The sequence below is a fragment of the Eleginops maclovinus genome, chromosome 10, assembly GCF_036324505.1.
Source record: "Eleginops maclovinus isolate JMC-PN-2008 ecotype Puerto Natales chromosome 10, JC_Emac_rtc_rv5, whole genome shotgun sequence".
In the NCBI taxonomy this organism is placed as follows: domain Eukaryota; kingdom Metazoa; phylum Chordata; class Actinopteri; order Perciformes; family Eleginopidae; genus Eleginops; species Eleginops maclovinus.
In genome coordinates, this window is record NC_086358.1 from 13,793,958 (window position 1) to 13,818,098 (window position 24,141).

A 24,141-nucleotide genomic window follows, 5' to 3' on the forward strand; every position below is an offset into this window, starting at 1 on the left:
TACAACAATAAACTGTTACAAAAAATAAATTAAAGCATTACTTATCATTAGTAACACATTTCCTTTAAAAATACTATGAGCTAATAGTGGCTATTCTTAAGTATAACCACAACATGTTTTATACGTCGGACAGCGCTAACAATGGATTTAGGACTTATATGGAGCATATTGGATAATTGTGCACCAATGTGAGCGGAGCTGCAGAGACAAAATATAAATCACAAAATATTCCACATATTGAACTTATCATGATGTGAGGAGGGATGGAAGGAGTGTACCTGCTGCTACGCTTGGCGCGAGCTCTGGCATAGTACGCCTCATAGGATTTTGGTTTCAGTTCGAGTGCCTTTGTAGCAAATTCCTCAGCCATCCCAAAGTCCTGGAACACACATGAACACAAAGGAAAATATAAACTGTTGGTTAGCTTAGTTAATACGGTAAATCTCTCAAAAGTAAAGCCAATCCTCTGGAGACTTACGTTCATTTTCCTCCGACATCGGGACAGGTTGAGGAAGAGCGATACTTTGAGTTCCCTGAACGTCTTGAGGTCCTCGCTGAAGCCTTCGCGTGGAAACTTTTTGAGGGCATACTGATAACGCTGCGCTGCCTCCTTCACCTTCCCCTTCTGTTGGACAAACAGAAACAGGTCAGATTATCCTCCCTCACAGTGATATAAAAAGCTCATCTGAACGTCTTCATACTATAAAGCAGAGCTAAGCTAAAGACTCATTTATCATAAAAATCAGACAATATTTTTTTTCAGTTTGAGAAGGGAATATAGATTTTTCTCAAAAACAAAGTCAAAGTACAAAAGTATGGACTTAAAAATATACTTAGAATAAACATTTTTAAAGTGGCAGTGATAGGGACACTCTAAATATTACTAAACTAACAAATAATATTCAAATAATTAAAAACTTTTTTATCAAATGACATTGATCCAAGCCATTATTACTCACAACAGTAAAAATAGGATAAATACACTGACCTAAAAATGTGATTATATATAAAAAATGTATGTTATTTTACATTTCACAGAAATCTTATCACATATTTATTTGATTCAACCAATGAAATGTGAGCTCCGGGATCTCTGACCTTGTAGTAGCTGTCCCCCTCCTCGATGAGCTTGCTGAGTAAAATGATCATGATGTCGGGTTTGGAGGTGGCCATGGCCCACGTGGCTGGACCTGGGTAACACAGGGAGGAGCAGATGAAGACAGAAACACAGTGAGAGAGACACAGAGCAATGAGCAGGAGAGGAGGGGAGACAGGAAGCAGCGACTGGGAGTCACACAACAACACAACAGTAATAACAGGGATGAGGACGACAGCCAAAATGGGGAATGGAGGAGAAAAGACAGGCAATCCACTGCAGAGAAGAGATTATAAAGACCTGCGCTGACACCTCCAGAACACTGTGACCTTGCTGTGGGACACCTGGGCCAAGTACTATTCGCCGATAATTATGAGTGTTTATAAATTCTGCTGAGAGTTGATTAAGTTAAGTGCAGAATGAGCACATTTTGAATTGTTTTGGATGGTGGGTTAGCTGTAGCAATTATTTGCAAATATTCTTTGGCCCAAGTAAAGTAGACGTAGAGTAAAAACTAAAAACACTTTCATGTCTTTTTTAAAAAGATATATTTTCTGTTCAGTCAGACTGATTCAGGGATGAGTTCAGGAACAGCAGGAACACTTTTAATGTGTATTTAAAAAAGACACTTAATCCAGCAGACTGTTTTGGGACTGGAAAATCAATAACATTTTGTACGATGCAACGTGTCTGAAATGCACTAAAAACAAACCTATAGTGCGTTATTATATGTCATAGCACTGCATAGATATCATAATGACTTAAAGCAAACAATAAATATGTGTAACAAGCATGAAATATAATACACATATATATGTGTTTATGTAAGGAATTTCATCTCCTCAATTAAAGCACCCACTGCTCAATTACATAAGTTATTATCACATTATAAATGTGATTATTATGTATGTAGGAGACTATAAAGTATAAGAATAATGTACAGCTCTAAAAACAATTACGAGACACTTTTTTTCTTGAAGCTAAATCTCCACATTTATGGCAGCCATTCCATTCCAGTGTCCAACACAGACAAATGTTGTCCGTAGTTTATAGAATAACATAAATAAATGTTCATTTTACTCAAACACATACCTACTGTATAAATAGTAAAACCAGAAAACTGGTAATGCTGCAGTGGTCTCTCAATTTCATATTTGATGATGCTTGATCTTATAAGTCATCAGAAATTCTTTATAATGTGTTATAATAATTGTTCTAAAGCAGGTGATATATAGAATATACAGCGCTACAGTATAGGCATTATAAGTGTTTTTGAAGTGCATTTTAGATTGAGTCATGATAAGCGTTACAGAGGACGATCCCTTGACTGAAACTGATGTACCTTTTGTGTATCTGCTAAACAGCAATCCTTGACACATGTACAGTACACAGCACAGAGATGAAAAGGAAGGGGGATCTTGCACATGGAGACACGGGGCAGGTACGATAAACAGAAAGAGCAAGCAGGAGGGAAATAACGGATCGCTGCACACTGTCCTCTGAGCTGGTGGTAGAGAAGAAACAGAAGAAATATAGCAAGGAGAAAGAGTAAAAGAAGAAAAAAGAGAATAAGGAAAGAGAGAAGCGATAAAAAGAGAAGAACAAAGAAGAGAGTAAATAAAAGGTAGGAATGCTGCTGACTGGCCTAGCTGACTCTGAGGAAACTCCTGGAAGATGAACGATGCACAGCACAGTGGTTTATCACCTCAGGCTGTGGTGGCGGTGGTGCAGAGGCTTAACAGATACATGCATTTCAGCTAAATCATGACCATGTAAGAGTTACTGGGGGAGGGGGGGGCTTTCCGTCATGCATCTGTGGGATGGAAGGTCGGCACCTCGACACGACGTCACAGGCTGAAGGCTGGGCATGCTGTCAATAACCACTCGGATGTTATAGCATCTACCTCTAGGCAATCCAGACTGCAACACTCTCAGTGCTAATACCTTTGCATGTTATTATTTGTCAGTTTGAGAAGGTTTTGGTAGCTAAGCTGGCCTGCCGACACTTAGCGACACAGACAACACAGAGAGAGGAGATAGAGCTGTCAAAATGCCTGGTGGGGTGAGAAGTCGACAGCCTTGGCTTTACCTCGGGGCCGACTGGGCAGCGTCTGACATCCTGGGGCCGGAGAGAGAGAGGCGGGGGATAGGGGGGATAGAAGTAGGAGGTCATGAGCAAAGGAAGGAGTGTAGGTGGGCGAGGGGGCAGAATTGCCAGAGAGAGAAAACAGATAGAAACAGCGAGGAGGTGTAAGAGGAAGAGAGATGATGGCGGTGGTGGAGGAGGAGGAGAAGTGAGAAAAGGAACACAAAAAAAGCAGCAGTGAGAAGCGGAAAGATAAGTGCCTGGGCAAAAAAAGGGAGAAAGAAAAATACAAAAAAGAAACATCGCAAGCGCTAATAACAACCTGTCTCTTAGCAACCGCGGAGGAAAAAAGAGAGAGGATGTGATTCAGATAGGAGCAGGGAGCCGTAGAGACAGAGAGAGAAACAACACAGCGGCAACAGTAGTACAATAAAAACACATCAGGGCCAGAAATAGCTAAGGAGAAGCAGCACGATGCGGCAGTGGGGGGGCGGATGACATACAGTAGGCAGGAAGTGGTTAAAGCTACATGGAGACACACACCTGAATCCATGGCAGTAAGAAGCTACAGTGCTCTATAATGACCGGCAGGAAGTGTCTATTTAAAAACAGAGCGCTCTTTGGATACTCCCTTCATGCAGCTCATGCTTGAACTCCAATGCATGACCTTTTCAAAAATACAATCTCAAATTGTATCTTATTTCATGGCAGGCAAATAACCTTTTATCGTGGCGCTACGGGGTAATGATGCTACGTTCAGGTCCTTAGTGAGCGAAACGTTGGCTCTTTACTCCGTCTACCTGCTCTTACCTATCTTGGCTCCTTTCTTGAGCAGGGCGACCACCACCGACGTGTTTCTGCAGCCCACCGCCCGGTCCAGGGGACGCATCCCGCTGTAGTCTACATGCTCTATCATGGCCCCGTGGTCGACCAAGAACTGGACCTGAGAACACAGGAATGTGGTGGGAATAGCAGGGGAACTTCTGTTTTATAACAAGTATGGGACGAGGAATATACATGTTTTTTCTAAAAACACAAGAACTAATTTGATGTCAGCATTTGGTATGTTACAGTGCATTACCTAAGAACATTTGCAGGCATGTAAAGAGTTAAAAGACAATGAAATCTACTCCTTCAATTAAAATCCAAAGTCTACCATTGTACACATATATATTGAATTATATTGAATGTTTTCCAATTCCAAAATCACCCCTACACACTCCCACTCCTTGACACACACTCACAGCTGAATGAGGTTAAATACAGAGGCAAGCTTTGGGACTAAACCCCCCTCTCTACGACAAACTGTCGAAAATGTCAGTAACAACGTTTTTTAAATCAGCATATTTCAGACAAAAAATGAAATAATAAAACTCGAAATATTCTTTAGTGGCGTTTCAGGTCGGTTTGAATTCGGCCTATGATCAATACTCGTTTCCTTTTTTCAGTTACTCTCTTACCACTTCCGAGTCGCCGTAGAAGGCAGCCAGGTCGAGGGGCGTGCGTCCGTTTTTGTCTGCGTGGTCAGTGGCGGCTCCGCTCTCCACCAGGCAGCGCACGGCGGGTAGATGTCCTTTCAGACAGGCCCAGCTCAGAGCCGTCAGACCCTCCTTATCCATCAGAGACAGAGAGGCTCCTGGGAAAGGGAAGCGACAGCAGCAGAGAGACAAAGCCAGGCTCCATCACGCTTTTCAGAACTCAATGCTTTATTCATTCAGATGGATTTAAAAAATCTGCTGCTGATTTAATTTGGCTGTAATTATTGTAAACATAGTTTCTAATAAAGTAATTATGCTTATTTTAAGTGCAGTGGCTTGAATTATTTCCTATTAAGCAGTACGGGGCACACCAAGTTCAGCATGTATTGATATGTGTGTTTACAAGGCTCTGTTTGTACTGCGGTTTTATAATCAGTGTAATTTTAAAAGTGTTTATCTTGAAAAATATAAGGAGAGAGCTCTTTCAGAGGCTCAGGAAAATCATATTTAAAAGATAGAAGAGTGCTGGATTGTTAACTATAAACAGGAAGGAAAAGTAACCTTTTACTTCATTATGTATTTATTTATTCTAGATGTTATTATAAATTTAAATGACTTTGACATGAGTATGACATTATTGTATTTCTTTTAATTTAATAATGGACTGAAATATTATTTAAATATTTATCTTTTCATGTTTTTAATTGTTTTTCTTTTTGTATTCCAATTGAAAGTAACACTAATAATATATAATTAAATGTTTACAACACATAAACCTATACACCAAATTTAAATCTGTTTAAAAGTATATATTTCTTTTCAAAATGTTCTGAACCCAGGTTTTAATCGCATTCTTTAGACCCTTACCTTGCGATAGTAAAAACTCCACAGTGCCCAGGTGCCCCTCTGAGGCGGCCATCATTAGAGGGGTACGACCTTGCTTGTCAGCCAGGTTGACATCTGCTCCGTGTGTAAGGAGGAGGTCCACGATCTGAAAGCACCAAAACGCATCACACAGCTTGACTTGGATGAACACATCTCACAAGTGCCTTCACAATAAAAACCTGGCTCTTTAATAATGATGATAAAAAGTGATTCGCCTATAAAATGCCTTTTTTTTAGTGTATAATGATACACTAAAACTACTTAAATGAAAACGTGTTCAATATTAAATAAATGTGTCATTAATAATAAGGAAATGTTAACCAATATCCAAAATAAAATAATAAAGCCTGTTGGCATTGGATTGTGGTTACTAAAATGATGGTAAATAAAAGTTGCTTTTATAGCTAGGTTTCAGATTGATCCAAATCACCTTACACCAGAAAAGTTAAGACAGCAAATGAGTGACAGAGAATGATAAGGGGGAGAGATCAGGGGTAACTAACCTGCCAGTGTCCTTGTCGGACGGCGCTGAACAGCGGGACGATGCCCCGCCTGTTGGGCTGGGCCACGGCAGCCCCCTGCTCCAGCAACAACCGACACACGTCCAGCTTCCCCCGACCAGAGGCCGCCGTCAGAGCTGTTAGCGGAGGGGAGGAGAACCATGGTGAATGTGGAGGATAAAGCGTTTTACACAGACATGATTTCCTTGTAATGTGTTAATTTGATGAATGATGGGAATCAAATATCCATGGTAATGCAGCTCTTTCTGATCAGTAGAAGCTCCTGCATGAAACATTTGGCTTTAAATCAGCTTCATGCTCTAATTTGTTCACCTCCTGCTCAGTTAGAGCTGCTTTGGGATCTTCAGATTTGTGCGGTTAATGCTCAATAGTTTCATACATGTTAGAATAAAAACATATCAATTATAGATGATAAAAGTCTCTACTGTATGGGAAAAGAGTGCATTTCAGGGATTCATGTTAAAGTATTACTTTAGAGAAGAAAAGAGGACATGATGAGAGGAGAAGAGAAGCCCCTGGAGATTTAGTTAGAGCAAAGGCTTTTGAAAATACATCTTCTCAAATGTAATGATTGTAATTGGAATAATTTAAGCAGAGCGAACAAATCTCTTTTAAGCAGAGTGGTAGCAGCCCCAGAGGCTTGACCCTGGTTTCAACTATAGGCAAACCCAAACTGGATTTTTCAGGCTGACACAGATATTTGAAAATGATATATTGGCCAATTGTAAGTTCTTTTAATAATACATACATTAGAAATACAACCAAGAGGGACATTTAAATGTAAAAAAACCCACAAAACTTAAAGGTACTGTCTTGTGGGAAACAATGACGTGTGACACTGGTTGCGGAAAAGTAGTCTTTTCTTCATAGAAGTGGTTCAAATTGACTTAAGTGACTCAAAAGTATCACAGTGGCAGCCATAATAAGAGCTGTAAATGCTAAGGAAAGGAGTTTCCATGCTTGTTTTCTTTCTAATGGACCCCCGTAAACCATAGGATAAAGATTGTGTCGTTCCACAATTCCTTGCAATATTTAAAGCGATGCACCATTTGTCAATAATATCTATAGTTGCTGCTTCATTACACACTGTGGATCAAATTGTATTATTTTAGACAGGGATTTGGACTTTAATTTCACAGCATTAAGTTTGTCATTGTACTCATTTCCTAAGTGCGTTAAATAAAGTTTGAAAAACAACATCATGCAGTGCAATTCAGTCTGATTCTAAATGCAACACAGTTGTATTTTTCTAAGTCAGTATGAATTGTCCTTCAGCCCTTTCCTTGACCTTGTGTTGTTTTCCATCAAGGTCAAAGAAAAGTAGTAAGAAAAAGGACATGTTTTTTATACTGTTTGACAGCAGCTAGTCATAAATTTGGCATCAGTTCCACATTAGCCCATATATACGCAGATATTGATGTCTTCCATGATATTTTCTACACCCATATAAGGGCCTAGCTCTCGTTTCAACCCTTTTCTTCTTTGCTGGAAGCTGGCTTTGACACAGTTCAGTGAGTACATACATGCTTTCCCTCTGGCCATTTAAGAATAACGTATTTTCAGTTGACCTATCCAACAACACTGGGATTAAACATCATTTTCCAGAACAACTGTTATCCTTCTGATCTCTTATAGACAATGAAACCACGGCTGAGTGAGTACAAGCTGACAGCCTTCCTAACAGAGAGCTGGGGAACATGTTGTAGATGGGGTTTCATAGCTTTAGGTAAAATGATACATCACATTTCTCAACACCCAGCCACAGGGCAATCAGACTAGTCATTTCTAAGCACCCTGGAGCACCCCCCCCCCCCCCCCCCTCCGCTCCTCGATGTGAGCCCAGCCCTGTCTGCGCTCCAATGACACCACTGCACTGTCATCAGCATCTGACGCAGCACACACACAGGAGCGTTCTCTCATAACCGCACTGCAGCGCTCTGCCTCGCAGAAAACCCCCCTCACCAAACACTCCATGGATCCTTAAAAAAACATGCGGTTTGTACAAACTACATTCGATTTTCCCTTATTTTTTCCCACAGCTGCGTGAACCATTCAGTATTCTCTCTGGGCTTTATTGATGTGATGTCATGTCTCAAGTAGGGATTCCTCACCTGTCTCCCCCCACAGGGTGTCAAAGTTATTGATTTGAGCCCGCTCCACCTCCTCTTCGTCTTTCTCTGGCAGGTCCAGCAGGTAGGACACAATCTGAGGGTTGGAGGAGATTTCAGATGTACACTTAATAGACTTAGATAAACATGTTAGACACAACATAAATCATACAGAAAATTAAACCACTTTCATTTCATAAATCTACTTTCCTTTGAATATAGAATCATCTAATCATTTACAAATCTGAATTTAAGGGGTCTTTTGTCACAGTACACGCACAAAATACTATATAAACCTGAAAACAGCATACTACATCATCTTGGGGAAAAAAGGAATGTTTTCCCATATTTCTCGCTAATTGTTATCTTCATGAGTCCTTGTCCAAAGAGCAGCTCCAACAGCCTATATTAAGTCCAGTAAGCTTCTGCCTGACCTTCTTTTGTCCTTGCTTTAGCTTTTACAGAGCCTAGCGAAGTACGATTTAACACATAAGGATGATTCGTACATGATTCCCCTCTCATTTCATTTGTCCTCTTACATCTCTGTAACTTTATCTCCCTTCCACAATAATCTTGCTTTTTTTTCTTCACATATTCAAATTCCCTGGTGAGCAAAGAAGCAAAGAGCTATGTTTAATTTTTAAAGTGTTTCTCTCTCAACCTGCTTGAAAACCACTTCACTATGCGATTCGTCTCTAGTCCTGACACTCTGAACATTTAGTCACAAGTGTGTTTTAAAAATAAATTGTAGTAAAACATGTATTACAAGGGAACGCAATCCCACACATCCCTGCAATGTTTGAATCCATGTTTATACAGAGTAAAAGCTGCAGGAGGAAATGATGAGAGGAGTCTGTGGAGCAGTAGTGGTTTGTTTGCTTTCAGCTCACGCACTCATCATCATCAACATTTTAGTGCCGTCTGGTTCTTCATACATCCATTTTTATTCCTGTAAACAGGACTCTGGTGGCTGTTCTGATATGAAAAACTGCAACATGCTGCATTGTTGGCTCAAATGAGAAATTAAACGTTCTGCCAGAATTTATAGCATTACTGAATTTATTCCAATGAACACCTGGGAGTAATGTGGCGCATAAAGCAACAGAATGTCTTAAAACTAAGTACATCTGGCATTTAAATGTATAATTTTTCCTCTGTAGCATCAAAACCAAGTAAGATCTAGAAATGTAAGACAGTAGAACTATATTGTCGATATTTGTGTCGGAGTCAAAGACACTAAAGGAAACGTAAATCAAAATCATTTCACTTCCCCCCTGCTGTACCTCTGTGTATCCCATGCTGGCCGCTGCAATGAGGGCCTGCTGGACTGCGTGGCTCTTGGTGAAGGTCGCCTGTTGTTGTGTTTGTGGCGACTGCTGCGGCCCCATGCTCCAGTCACACTGGATGAGGTACTTCACCACCTCCATGTGGCCCCTCAGGGCTGCATGAACCAGAGCGCACTGGCCATTCTTATCCAGATGGTCCACCTGTTAACAAACACAGTTAATTAGGAAAACAGATCGCATGGAAGATTGCAAAATGAGCTATGATTTATAGCCCTTTCACACATGCACTGCAACCCTGGAATCATTTCTCCACACACCTTCGCTCTCTTGCGGCAAAGCGCTGTCACGATGGCCATGTGTCCCCCAGCGGCGGCGTAGCCCAGCGGCATGAGACCGCTTTCAGAAGGAGCGTCGACCGTGGCGCCGTACTCCAGCAGCAGACCCACCATGTCCATGTAACCCAGGTGGGAGTGGACACACAGCACGGGGGCGTTGTTCAGCACCTCCGTACGGTAGTTCACATTGGCCCCGCCCATCATCAGCAGCCGGCTCACCTGGATGGCAAAAAAGGAACAGATAACGGTAAATAAAAAGTCAACACAACAAAGCAAGGATTCAAATATTGAAACTGTTACGATTAGTCAGCTAACAGAAAAGAAAACTCCAACAACTTTGATAATCAATTCATTGTTTGGGTAATTTCACTATAATGGCAGTACATCAGGTTTTTGAATTCCCCAAATTACATTTCTTCTCTATTGACAACAAATTTAATGGAATACCTTAGGTTTGGACTCTCAGCTTTTCTTTCTATCTGTTCTTTTAAATCACTTTCAAACATTTCTATTGATGTGATTATATTTACATTTAATTCATTTTTGTCTATTTTACTCTCTGTTTTATCATGTGCTCAGTTACTGTTATTTTCTTTCATTTCACTCTCTTTGTGTATTAAATGTGTTGTACTTTTTTCATGTGAAAGGACTTTGTAACTTAGTTTGAAAGGTGCTATTTATATAAAGTGTATTTTATTATTTTGTTATTGCAGCCCGAGTACAAAAACAGGACGTTCTTGGTGAAGCATCTTTTAAAACAGTACTCCTGATTTTTTTACCCAGAACATGTTTAAATGAATTGAATTCTTTATGTATGTACTTTTTCTGTCATGTCAGCAGCTGTACCTTGATGTTGGGAGTGTAGAGGTTTCTCAGAGAAGAGAGAGCAGAAGAGAGGCCCTCCGTGCTGTAGGAGACCCACAGGCCCTGCAAGATGGATGAGGAAACTCCGACTTTTTTGCTGAGACCCTTGAAGAGAGAAAGTGTAAATATTCATTAATTTTGCAGCCAGACCACAGCTGTGCGGGGGCCTGTGTGTGTGTGTGTGTGTGTGTGTGTGTGTGTGTGTGTGTGTGTGTGTGTGTGTGTGTGTGTGTGTGTGTGTGTGTGTGTGTGTGTGTGTGTGTGTGTGTGTGTGTGTGTGTGCAGACAAATAATGGTGTACCTTGAAGATATGTGCTTTGAGGATGTGATGGCCCAGCTCAATAGTCTGCTGTCGGTTCAGCTTGTTCTCCTGCCGAGAGAACCAGAAGGCCAGTAGGGTGTGACCGCTCCTGCAGAGAGGACGACACAGAACCCTTCAGTGCTGCCTCATCAGGTCATTACATTGTGCTATCACCTGCACAGCTGGTGCAGTCGGACTTCATTATGAAACAGGAATGCAATGTTCCTGCACTTCCTTGCTGGGACAAACAGTGGACCTGTGACTAACTCAGAGATTTGTGTTCATGCTCGATTTACTGACGACACAGCAATGGCCTTAGAAGTACATTTTAGCATGTTACACAAGATACACCAGCAAGTGGTAAAAGACTGATGAATAGTTACAGGGTGGGGGTGGCCTGTAGCTTACATCCTTTTAATACCACATCGATAGAGGTTAGTTGATTAACAGAAAGATAATTGACCATTTCATTGATTTAGTGTTAAAGTAATGGTTCATGTAATAAATGAAAAAAATGCTGTATTCATGTTCTGAAATATACATTGCTCTGGGTATTGGACTTAGGATCGACATTTTGACATTTTTTTAAACCAATCATTGATATAGAAAATGATCGTGACATTATCAGTTGTAGCCTTTAGAGCAATAGATTATTAAACCAATGGTAAAACATATTTCTTTCCCATAATTCCCTCATTTAATCCAAACAATTCTCCATCTTGGAAACAGCAGAGATTTTGTCATTCCATTACATAGTGCACTTTTTGCAGCAGTATATAAACATGCTATCTACAACCAATGATTAAATCACTGATATTGAATCACCTCCGATTAGAAAACCTGCAACATGTGGGGATTGCAAATCTTCACCCTGTATGTTTCCTGACATGAAATAATATTGTTCTTTTGGTCCCTCCATTTGTTACATCCCTATCCTGTTCAGGTCGTAACATTTAAGACCTCTTTCTAAACATTCAGTATATTTTCAGCCCCTCCCTGCTGCCGCTCCTCACCTCGGATCGCAGAGGAACTTCGTCTTCTCTCCTTCTTCTCTCCAGATGAGCCACTCCCTGAAAGACGGGTGAACAAACATCCTGGTGCCGTCCCTCCTCTTCACCAGGAACACTGACAGGTTGTCTACGCGCTGCATGAAGTCTTCCCAGTCCAGCGTGCCCTGCAGACACACACACATCATCTCCATATTAGAGTGCTCAGGCACTGATGCTTCTCAGGGTGGAACAACTCAAACATTATGGACTGCTTTTGGAAGTTGGAAGCTACTTATACCTTATATTTAGACGTTTATGAACACAGAATGAATCCAAAAACAATAATAAGATATATCAATGTTACCAGTTTAAAAAATCATCTTTGTTTTTCCTCATTTCAGTTTCACAGCAAAACATAAAAAAAGTTTAAAATGCTTTTCCTTTAAAATGTTAAAGCCCCTGAAAAAATGCTATGTAAAGGTATATGTAAATATCTGATATTTAATGTCTCTATAAAATGAAATACTAATCCTCAAATAAGCAGCAATCAACAAGTTGTAATAATACATAAGGATATATAATATAAGATATTTCATACTTCAAAGCTAAGCTAATTAGCTTCATCAGAACGTGTGGTTTGTTCAGAACAATGACAATTCAAATTTTGAGTACAATATTGCTGAATTTAGATTTTTAAGTCACCCTTTTTTCAGCTAAACCCCGCCCACTTCAGAGAAAAATAAAGAGATGTAATGCAAAAGATCCAAAATGCATTTACCTGCTAGATTTGGCAGGAAATAGTGAGTTGATGTCACTCATCATTTTAAATTACTCCTAAATTCCTTTTAGCTCAGTAAACCCGAGGATAATCATGAGCAGACTATAATACTGGAACACAGATGCTGTTTAATAATAAATCACTGTTGTTGAAGACCTTTAGACATAAAAAAGTGCTCCACGTCTGAAGTCTTGTATATTTTAGGATGGTTACCTGCAGCGAGCCAGCGTTGATGGCCTGATATATCTGCTCGTCGGTGAGCGGGTGAAGCGAGGCCACGGCCACATTGAGCAGAGGAAGGGCCCTCTCAAACGATGACTGCGTGGGGAAGCGCATGTTGCACTGCAGCAGGTAAACCTCCGCCAGGTTGACTGGAACCACCTGAGGAGGAAGAGGAGAGGAAGGAAGGGGATATGAAGCGGAATGATCATTTTCCTGTGGAGAAGCTCTTGTGGAAATAAATAATGCATCATGTTTGTTCAGCGCGTCTTCGACTATTCTACATTGTCCTCCTCAGAGGGGGAGAGTGTAATATTATACTTTGTCATTTTTTATGGAGTGTGGGAGCACTTCTGAATACATGAAACTTAATGAACCAGGGGCTGTGAGATAGAATATTTCATTATGAAATGCTCACTAAAACAATTCAGCTGCTTATCAAAAAGGTGCTGGGTTCCAACGGTCAAAAGGATTCTAGAAAATCCGCACAAAGCATGTCAGTGTTCACATTAATAAAAAATGCCTTTACAGCGTCGACGTTGCAATTTATGAGCACCGAGATTTTTAAACTAACCAAAACAACCCCCGTCATTTCTCCATTTTGCATTTGATTCAGTGTGTTATTCTGGATTTCACTTTTAGTCCTGTTGTTTGTGAGCTTATATTCTCCTTATTTTTTTCTTGTTTACATATTGTTACCAGTAAAAGTATGCCAAATTATGCAGGAGCAGTTCCTGTTCACAGTGTAACCATTTATTTAGAGACAAATATAATTGTATGACTTGGATACTGGAGAAAACATAAAAACTCTCAGGCAAGTTTTGGAGTTTAAAGACGCACCTTTTACCGTAATTTTTACACAGATTTAAGGAGATGTATTCTTAATGGACAACGTTGCAAATACCAATATGTGTATCATGTCTGTGTGTTCAGATTTCAATGAGTTATGACTCTTGAAATAGTATGATTTCTAAGTCTCCCAACATCAATTAGTCAAGATATTTAGGGTCTATGGTGGAAAAACCCTAAAAACCAACTCCTCACCTTATAGCTGGAGCTTTTGAGAACAAGGTAGCCCTTCTCGATGAGGTCAAAGGTGAGCTTGAGGTACAGATAGGAGCCCTGGCTCAGAGCCTTGAGGTGGGCGCTGAGCTTGCCGAAGGTGGTGTTGTCCATCTTGCCGTTGAGCGAGATGTTGTTCTGGATCTCGGGGCTGCTGTGGATGCGGTGCAGGATGTAGCCCTGCAGGTCCTGGTCTATGGCGTCGTTCTCCTCCAGGCCGTCCAGAGAGATGCGGTGGAATGGCAGCGCGTTGGTGATCTCCTGGACAGGCAGAAGCATTTTAGTCAACTTAGTGATGATGGTGCGGAGATATCTAGATACATTGGCTGCATATTTAAAGGAGCCCTATTATGCATTTTGGGGTTTTCTCTTTCCTGTAGTGTGTTATATAGGTTTTAGTTAAAAGGTTACAATCCCAAAGTTCATACCAGTCCTACACACTCCCCCGCTGCCTGAAACGCATAGATTGGACACCTTTGTTTACTACCCGGACGTAATGACATCATTATGCAACACTTGCACTTCTATTGGCTAGCAGGAAAACAGAGCTGGCCAGCTACCAGACTGGGCTCTGGTTTCAGACAGAGGGTGAAAAGGTGCTGCAGCACAGGCAGTATAAAAAATGTATATCACTTTTAACAATAAAGAAGAATGACAGTAGAAGTACAAAATACAAACATAAAACCTGTAAATATCAAAATACAAATATAAACATGTAAATGAGCGTAGTAGGGCCCCTTTAATCAATTGATGTAAAATAATTAGTTCGCAGAGATTATAAAATGCTATGAAAGACGACTCTACATCGGTAGAGATTTAAAAATATTCTTTTCCATATCCTCTGCATAACAGAGCAAAACAAAAGGGTCAGAGATAACGATGGTGGAGTTGTCAGTATGTTTCCTCTAGTTGATGCAAACAAAACCTGACATGAAACCTTTTAAAAGGAGCCGAAACTGCAGATACAAACAGTGAGATTTATATTCCATTTGCCCACAGAGAGAACCGTTTCTGAAAGAATGTGCTGTACCTGTAACGTGGTTCTGACTGTGACCACCAGTTTGAGCCAGGGAGGGAACTTGTTGATGGTTTTGGTGAGAAAGGACACGATGGTGTCTCCGTAGTCCGGCTTGTGAAACTCTGCCTCATTCAGACCGTCTATGAGGATGATGAGGTCCTCTTCAGAGTTGATCTTCCTCTCTGGAAAGAACAGTGAGCATTAAAACAAGATAGCACATTCATAAAGATATAGAGACAAACTATAATGAAACAAAATCAGCCTATTGAAGGATACTAATATTTGAAATGGAAACTAAACATCTTAACACGATTTCCTTGATGTTTCAAGAGCTTTGAAGCTTATTTTGGTTAAATAATTTAGCTTAAGTGCTTTGATCTTGATTATGTTGAGCCCATTGTGCCTCTAATATCAAGCACCAAGGATTCAAGTCAAATAATAAATTGAATGAGGTCTGAAGAGGCATTATTACAATTTGCCCAAAGTAATATGTCTGATTGCGAGTCAAAATATTCCATATATATTAAACATTCAAGTTTATTAAGAAGAATGTGAATACATGCATTGAACCAGAGAAAATAAATGAAAGTTTATTAGCAACTGAACAAGAGGCATTCTTTTGGTTAACCAAATGAATAAGGATTAAATACCGGGCTTACTGAAAAGGACTTCATACAACCAATAAACCCAGATTATTTATATACAATGTGGTCAGCTTATGCCTTTAAGCTCTGAAAGGAAACACTTTTGTTCAGAAATCAGATCATAGAATATGTTTAGGGCATATATCAAACATTTATGCTTGACAGACTTATCAACCAGAGTAATATTCAACAACCAGGAACAAAAGAACCATTGTCTAATCAACTAAGGCAGCCCTGTGTCTCACCTTTGTAAAGTGTATCCAAGGGTTCTAGCACCCCCCTCCTGAAGGAGGCCAGGGGGTCCTGGACGCAGGAGCGCAGGCTCAGGATGCTCTGTAGGTGCGGCTCCCTCAGCATCTGCTCCCTGTAGGCGACGAGGTGCGGCGAGCGGCACAGCAGAGCTGCCACGTTGTGCACGAACTCCGGCACCAAGCAGGTGTAGGCGTTATCGGCCTGGCAGTAGTGGTAGGCCACCACCTGGGGGCGACAGAGAGTTGGGACAGGATTTAAGCCTAGGTGACTAAGAGAAAGTTAAAAGGTGAACACTTACAGTTCACGTCTGGAAATCCAACCTCTGGGCAGATCTGAAGATGAGTGTCAGGGAGCATGGGAGTCAGATGACACACTTTTTTAGAAATAATATTTCTTCCACAGCTCCGTCAGAGCAGAGACAGTTTTCTACTAAAGCTATAGCTCATTTGGGATTGAGTCAACTTCATGCTGGATGATTGCAGTATAATGAAACATAATACTTGTGGTTTCACTGTACGGTTTTAGATATTAATAATTCATCACTTCCGGCTGCCAAGAGAGACTGATTCAGGAGGAGTTCGCTCGTGCGTGCTCATGTGTTACATGACTGTGGCAGGAAGGAGTCAAAGTGTTAAACTGTCATATTTCACACTTATGTACTTGAAACACGTTTATGATTAATGGATGGACGGATGAATAACGAGTATTTGCACGGACATGCAGTGGCATTAGAAAGTAGCTGAGGGCAGGTAAGTTTTCTGTCAACAAAACAAAGGAAGCAGGTTGACTGATAGCTACTGGGGACAAAAGGATCACAAAGAAAATGTCAGAGACGGGGGCAGCGATGAGAGGGCGATGAAAAGTGGAATGTTAACTTTTGGTCACAATAGGAGAAAGGGATTTTAAACAAAAGGGGTGAAAAAGGGAGTGAGCTTAATTATTAATGCACAAGTTAACAAGATCTAATAGCCTGGCTGGGAAATGGCTTTCTGCAGGTATAAATATTTCATAAGGCTCCCTGGCAAAGTTGTTTTTTCTTTTTTAAACACATCTGCATAATGCATCAGGCTGGGACCGGGGATGCAGATGGCTAAGCAGCAGGGGAGGGGGACAGAGGTGCGACAGCAGACAGGAAGAAGGGCGGGAAACGGAGATGGTTCGACACATCATACAGAGGCAGGCAGGTGAAAACAAGTTAAATACTCCATAAATATTGTTTTAAAAGTCAAGATTCTACAGTAATAAGAGCGCTGTGTGAGTCCATTATAGCTTGCAGGGGGCATGAAAGGTGTCAGTGCTTGTATTTTGGAAATCCATTTAAAAAAAGCTTATCATTGGCTTTTCTCCCACCTCTGCTGCCACTAATTGAAAGATTAAGACATTTAAAGGAGTCATTTAGAATTACTGTTTTTTAAATTACACACAGACTGAGGCCTTAGATTTCACGCTGAACCACAATAACAATGGAATGTTATTATTATAATACATATGCCCATTTTAACGATGCAGAGATATTTCCTCTAAATAATCTAATGTACGCAGTTCTACTCTTTGATGAAGAGAAGATGAAAGAAAGAACTGACAATATGCAAATGAACCAAGGACGAAATGCTAGACAATTCATTTTTTCCCTTTTTATAACAGCTCTGAAAAGTAAAGGGGAACACTTAATAGTGATATAGGGCAATAAATTAGGAGCTGGAAATGTCCTTGTAAATCATAACAAGCAGACTTATTTTAGAGCAAATCAATGAGTAATAGATCATTTGCCTTTGTAAAACAAGCCAATGGGTGTAGCAGAAGTATTTAAGTATAAAGACAAACATTGTTTTGGAAGTCTTGGGTGTGTTTCGTCTCTAAATCAGGATGAAATGTACAATTCATGGTCACAGGTGTATTTGGTACCTGTGACGCCAGCCTCCTCATGCCTTCTTCCTGACGTCGCCTCATCTCGGGGGTCCCAGGACAGCTGCCTCCTCCCAGGGTGCCGTGTGTGGGCTGAGGCTGGGTGAGAGGAAGCCCCTCTCCATCTGGACACAACACAGAACAACACTGTCAAGGAAGACTCTAACACGTAGCACAGTCAGATTAAAAAACAAATGCTGGAGTTGGATTATGCAACATTTCAAAAACACTGTAATTTATAAATGGAGTTGTTAAGGAAAGACCTTTCTTCAATTTGCCATCTTCACTGATCATTAAAAACAAGGGGAACTATAGAAGGGAATTGTAAGAATAATCAATATATTGAAACGGAACATTACATGATATAATTCACTGTTTCCCGACGGACCGGACTTTTACTTTTGGTCGTACCGGATGTTATTGTTTGTAGCCTCCGTTAGCATGTAGCTAATAGTATATTGTATACGAGTGGAGGGAGAATGACGCGTGGACTCACATACTAAACACATCACCTCTAACTCTCACTCATTGACGCTGCAATAATACTATAACGTGTTTAATAACCAATACACTTCAGAAGAATTGTATAATACAATATCTCAAGGAGAAGCGTCATGACTACGCCAGCAGATGGCGACGGTGACTTCATAATAGGTGTCAGTGCGCGATCCGTTCCCCCCCCCCGGCTGCACAAGCGCGTAATGACGTACACGGAAACTCAACGTTTTCCTGCCCGATTTGTACCACGCATGTCTACATTTTACGGTACTTGACGGCAGCCAGTTAGTTTACCTAACCGGAAACAGCTGGTAGTTCACAGAAACTGTCTTTATATAGAGTGTATTGCTTGATATTGGCGATCGGAAACAGTTTGTTATTTTCGTGCATGTGCAGCCGGGGGGGAACGGATCGGGCACTGACAGGGCTAAGCAGAAAGTGCCGTGGACCAGCCTCAATCGACGTCAGCCAATAGAAGAGACAGGGATATGCCCATGTGATGACGAGGGGCCAACAGGAGCCGGCCGCCCGCTGCCAACCAATGACACAAGACGAGACCGGAAGAACCGGAGAGTAGAAATGCGTGATGTAAACAGAAGATCGAGGCCTTTCCTCCACGCTGCTGGTAGACAGCTAACTGCTTAAACATGGACTGTGGCTCAGTTGGCGTGGGGGAGGACTGCAGCTGTGTTTCCCTTTTGGACTTACTGTGCCGTTATTTTAATAAATACTGTGCCGTTATTTTAATAAATACTGTTATACTTTACAGAGAAGCTTCTTGGTCTATCTCGGACCAATTGTTGGTCCTCAATAATTTCAGTATCAATAATATATGCTCCAACGCTATGTTTGTCTTGCTTTGCTTTAAAACCCTTCCAGTCTTGGAAATCATATTTTCATGGAAGCTTACGTTTGGGTGAGGCTTGAGGGCTGTCGGAGGCTATCTGTCTCATGCGGGTGCCGTGGCAGCTGAGTGCCACCAGGCGAGAGATGATGGCGGTCTTGCCGAAGCCGATGTTGCCCACTACCGCCACACCGCGGTTGGTGCTGGCGTTGGGGCTGTTGAGGTGCGCGTCGATCTCCTGGAAGAGCCACTCCCGGCCCGTGAATACAGAGTCCATGGTGATGCTGGGCACCTCAAACAGCAGCGGTTTGAGGGCGATGTCTTGAGGCCGATACGGTGCAAAACGCACTGCCGGGTCAGGGAAAACAGAATTACAGTTATAAACCACATTTATGTACTTAATCTCCGCCATTGCTGTATTGCATCTGGAGACTGAATAAGAAAAAGTCCCTATAGCAACATGATAATAATACTCATGGGTGCATACATACTCTATATGATTAACAAAATATATAAACACATAAACAGGCACATATTAGCATAAACAAGTAACAAGTAACAGTATTGGAAATATCTCTCGAATGCAATAAACATTAGTTGGATGCTTATTGTTTGATTACTGAACTCAACACTGATTTTACTTTTTGCATTATTTATTAAAATAATGCGAGATACATGTGTTAATGTATGAATTTAATTATAGGTTAAAATCAAAAAGAAAAACAATAATATTTGTGTAGTAAAACATTATGGAGCAACATCACTGAACTTTTTGTTTAACGTAAGGAAAGTGCTGATTCTTAGACTGAATATATACAAATTAGTAAATGATTCATTAGTGAAAGTTATATAAATGTGCTTTAGGATTCTGTGGCTAACTTCACCTTTATATTCTTTAAGAATTTGGGGATAAATGTGCTAGGTTGGTTAAATTGGAGGATGTTTGGGAGATGAAAACTATTCAGTATAAAAAAGTATAAAATAAAATTCAAACAATCCAGAATTGTTAAACTTTTATTTGAAACAAGTCCAGGGAGTGACTTCTTTAAGTGCCAATCTAGAACTTTGATTTCCCTCACTAGGGGGAGATATAAAACTGAAGTCCTCCAGAGGTTGGGCATCTTTTCAACAGCACATATGGACCATTAAGGACTAATGGGGGTAAAATGAATCTGGTACTAACTTTTCAAGGGGTGTGAAAAATGAGTGTGCTGCTTCTGGGTGTCACCTCCTGGGTCCCGTGTTATAAAACTGATTTAAGCTTGGAGACTAGACTTATCGTCTCGTTTTTTATGTGGTGTGTCATTCATATAAATGTGTTATAACTCAGCAGCTGGCCATTACAGGTGATTGGGAATTTGTGCGTGAATAATCAAAACACTTTCCTGGCAAGAGCATGGGCCACCTTGACTTCGAAAAGCACCGAACAGCAAGCTTAGCGGCAACAGTGAGCAAAAATTTAAATTAAAGTAACTTACGTGACTGGGATTGCCAGGCATGGGTGTTATTAGCGGAAGCTGAGACGAACAGCAAGCCAAAGACAGAGACAGAAACACAAGAAGTGGAAGAGGTGATAACAGAGGAGAAGGAGAAAGAGAGAGACAGTGAGCAATGGGAACAGGGCAGCAGTTTATCAAAGCACAAGGTTAGCTGTAGCTCAATGAAAAACAAAAAAAAAGCAGCATCAACACATCATGATGTCAGGAACATGGGCAACCACCAGACCGGGGTCGATTACTAATTGAAATCCTTTGAATTACTTCGAAAGGTATACCTCGGCTCAATGAGGGGAGTTAGGGAAGGACCTCACTTTTGGGAGAATCTAATTGGTTCCATCGCACCGGACAAGATCAATCAATCCCCATAAAAATAATTGAATCCAGGTCTAGCAGTAATTCGACCTTGCGATGAGGGACTCCCACCTCAACTCAGCAGACTGCTGTTTGTGAATTACAGGCTGCTACGTCTTAACATAAAGTAATCCAACAGTACAAGTGAAATTTAGGAAAAGATAATAAAAATTGGATTTACACCTCTGTCTTCCTTATGGTTCCTTTACTGAGGCTGAATTTGATTAGGATGCTGCTGGTTAGATGAGCCAGCACATTATTTATCTTTAGGACAAGTCCACTGCGAGTCAGAGCTGTAGGAAATATATATATTGGAGTTTGTTTCAGCAGATATTTCTATACAGGTTGCAGGTACAGCAATGCAAAATACACCAGGGGGCAAGCGTGTATTTGTCCTATAAATGAGTCCAATTTGCATTTTGTTTACACACCATAATGAGCTGAAATTGTATTGCAATCTTTCTCAAGACACGTTCCAAAGTGCTGTTGCAAGCATGACTTTTTTTTTCCCCAGGAATGCTAATTATAACCGCAGAGTGAAAAAGAAATGCGCTGATCATGCTGAAGATATTCTTACTTATGCAATCAGCAGAAAAAAATGTACAGACAGATATACCTGGAAGTGGATGTAAAGCTGTCCTTTATACTGAAAGCCTGGCTAGCACTGCACTAAGCTCTGTGCTAGCTGCAGCCAGATGTAATAAAATACATATCATCCATATTCCCTGGTCAGATTATTTCACTGCTAACTCAACACACACACACACACACACACACACACACACACACACACACACACACACACACACACACACACACACACACACACACACACACACACACACACACACACACACACACACACACACACACACACACACACATAGAGAGAGGGGTTCTCTAAGAGGCAAAGAGCACTACTCTATTCAGTCTATAATTCAAAACTGATGTAATATTCTTCCAATTGGGTGTCACGCCGTGAAAGAATGGACCTGATGCAACACTGGTGATGGACAGTGCAAAAACGACCCAATGCCGCCATTAAAAACACTATGGGCCTGCAGAAGAGACGCTAACATCTTCTCTGTTTTAAGTGCCGCTAATCCTTTATCGTGGGGGTGAATGAATGCCCGTAAATCTCATCCGTCCACGTGGATGTACTAAACGCCCCCTCGTACTATCGGGCGCCATCCTCCAAATGGCAGAAACGATTAAACATTAGCACGCTTAAGTCGTACCGCCACTGCTGCTCCACTGTGTCAGGTATTCTAGGAAAACATGGCAGCCATGTTGTGAACGGGGGCCGAGGGAGTTGTTTTCCAGAAGCAAACGTGTGAGTGCGAGGTATAGATGGATGGAAGGCAGTGGCTCATAATCCTGCTCATAACACTTCCCCCCCTCCTCAGGCGAAGTTAAGCGAGGTATCACTCCACTACAGCAAACCCTCCACGGCCAGACGGAGCGAGAGTCTCAGACGTTTTAATTATTCACCAGGTGAGGATGACTCACGGTGGCTGAGCAGCGTTACGAAGGAGGGAGAAGAGGAGGAGAAGCAGAGGAGGAGTGGAGGAAGAGAGGAAGCGATGGGAGGAGAGGTGTATAAGATCCGTCTGCTTGTTGTTACGGATCTGGAGAGAGTGGTTATATCGGGTCAGGTGACTCTTCTTATGGCTCGTGTGGGAGTTAGTGGATGTGTGAGTTTGCTGTCTGGTTTTTCAGACCTATAGTTAAAATTCCAGTCATTCTCTGCTTCTAGCAGCGGACGGCTAGATCATGCAACCCTGACAGGATCTTACATAAATTCTCTACTAAAAAAAAAATCTTATGTAATTTGAACAAAAGGCTTAGAGCAGCACAATAAATCTGGAAGCGCCTATACATGATGGATTTCTTCAGAATGTCTTCTAATCTTCCTTATGGCTGCAAACTGTCACATATTGTTCCCTTGCTGGCAGAATATTTACTGACTTGCTTTGGCTTTTAAGACAAGCACAAAGGGAGTTTTTTAATATGTTGTATAAGAAGGAAACCTCTTACTATAACCTCAAACCTTGATTCTAGTTTGCTTTACATAAACATTTGTTATCAGCTAAAAGGATAGAGATTAAGACTGAGGTGTAGTAAGAATACCTGAATCTCCAGAGGCTAGATTATCATCTGAAAGGCTTCAGTTGTTGTGTTGCAAACATGTTCTTGCGCTCATCAAATCTGCACTAGTTATCAGCAATAGGGGTACCCTTCACTCTGTGTTTGCTATAAATAAGCTTTACTTACTCAGTATTTCAAACGAATGTGGACATTCAGCTGTCTTTTTTTCTATGGATGTTCATTCAGACAATTAATAATTTCTTTTCCAAAAGATTTGTCACTCAAACTGGAGTAAATACTCTGTTTCTTTGGGACTATTTTCAGCTGCCGATTAACACATATTTGGTGCTTTAGTGACTATTTACAGCAGCAGGATGTTGTATGTGGAACTGACTAGGAATAAACTATAGTGGAATCATATATAACCAAGCTTTGCATAGAACAGACACTTTTAGTTAGCGCCATAAATTCACTTTTGGCATTTTCACTGGATTTTCTGACAATGAGAAAAATATCACCAACTTTATCCTTTAAATATATAATCAATTATAGCGCTACCCATCATTTCCAAGACTTATTATTTAAGTTGCTTCGCCTGTCAGTTATTATTTATGAGAGTAATAAAACCCACTGCAGTTGAAAATATTTGTATCATCCAAAATCTGCAACCATCAGTTCACACAAGGCCTGTTTTGTGTATGCGAGCAGAGAAAGAGAGACTTAGACGAAGAGAGGGAGAGGGAGAGAGTGAAGATAAACGAGGGAGAGTGTGTGTGTGTGTGTGTGTGTGTGTGTGTGTGTGTGCAGTGAACGGTTATGTGAGAGTTTGCGGTGAATAGATAAGGTGGGTGGTAAATCTTAGAGGTAGGCAGGCAGGAGCACAAGAAGGTCCGTTACAGTCTGACTCACTCTCCTCGAAACAGCAGCACAGCTCGGGCCCCCGTTGGCCGGCATCAATAGAAACTTCGACAAGAAACAAACTGGTAGAAAGATACATCTGTCAGCTGGTTAGCACCTGACTTACAAAAAACCAG

General features: G+C 41.0%; 1 protein-coding gene across 7 annotated transcripts in view; it reads right to left on the reverse strand.

Annotated features, from left to right (window-relative positions):
- The window catches only part of tanc2b (tetratricopeptide repeat, ankyrin repeat and coiled-coil containing 2b), a 141,168-nt gene that overhangs the window by 5,279 nt on the left and 111,748 nt on the right, over positions 1-24,141 (reverse strand). For 6 of the 7 annotated variants that reach the window (XM_063894055.1, XM_063894054.1, XM_063894057.1 and 3 more), the window contains 20 exons: positions 20,648-20,686; positions 19,236-19,517; positions 17,828-17,952; positions 15,916-16,147; positions 15,039-15,208; positions 13,991-14,269; positions 12,941-13,108; positions 11,974-12,134; positions 10,961-11,069; positions 10,642-10,764; positions 9,778-10,014; positions 9,458-9,661; positions 8,178-8,271; positions 6,049-6,182; positions 5,528-5,651; positions 4,643-4,818; positions 3,993-4,125; positions 1,099-1,190; positions 479-625; positions 279-379 (listed from right to left, as the gene is read on the reverse strand). In XM_063894055.1, coding sequence (XP_063750125.1) covers positions 279-379; positions 479-625; positions 1,099-1,190; positions 3,993-4,125; positions 4,643-4,818; positions 5,528-5,651; positions 6,049-6,182; positions 8,178-8,271; positions 9,458-9,661; positions 9,778-10,014; positions 10,642-10,764; positions 10,961-11,069; positions 11,974-12,134; positions 12,941-13,108; positions 13,991-14,269; positions 15,039-15,208; positions 15,916-16,147; positions 17,828-17,952; positions 19,236-19,517; positions 20,648-20,686 — 3,130 coding nt within the window. The remainder of the gene's footprint in view (positions 1-278; positions 380-478; positions 626-1,098; positions 1,191-3,992; positions 4,126-4,642; positions 4,819-5,527; positions 5,652-6,048; positions 6,183-8,177; positions 8,272-9,457; positions 9,662-9,777; positions 10,015-10,641; positions 10,765-10,960; positions 11,070-11,973; positions 12,135-12,940; positions 13,109-13,990; positions 14,270-15,038; positions 15,209-15,915; positions 16,148-17,827; positions 17,953-19,235; positions 19,518-20,647; positions 20,687-24,141) is intronic. The other variant, XM_063894056.1, reaches the window with a different exon arrangement.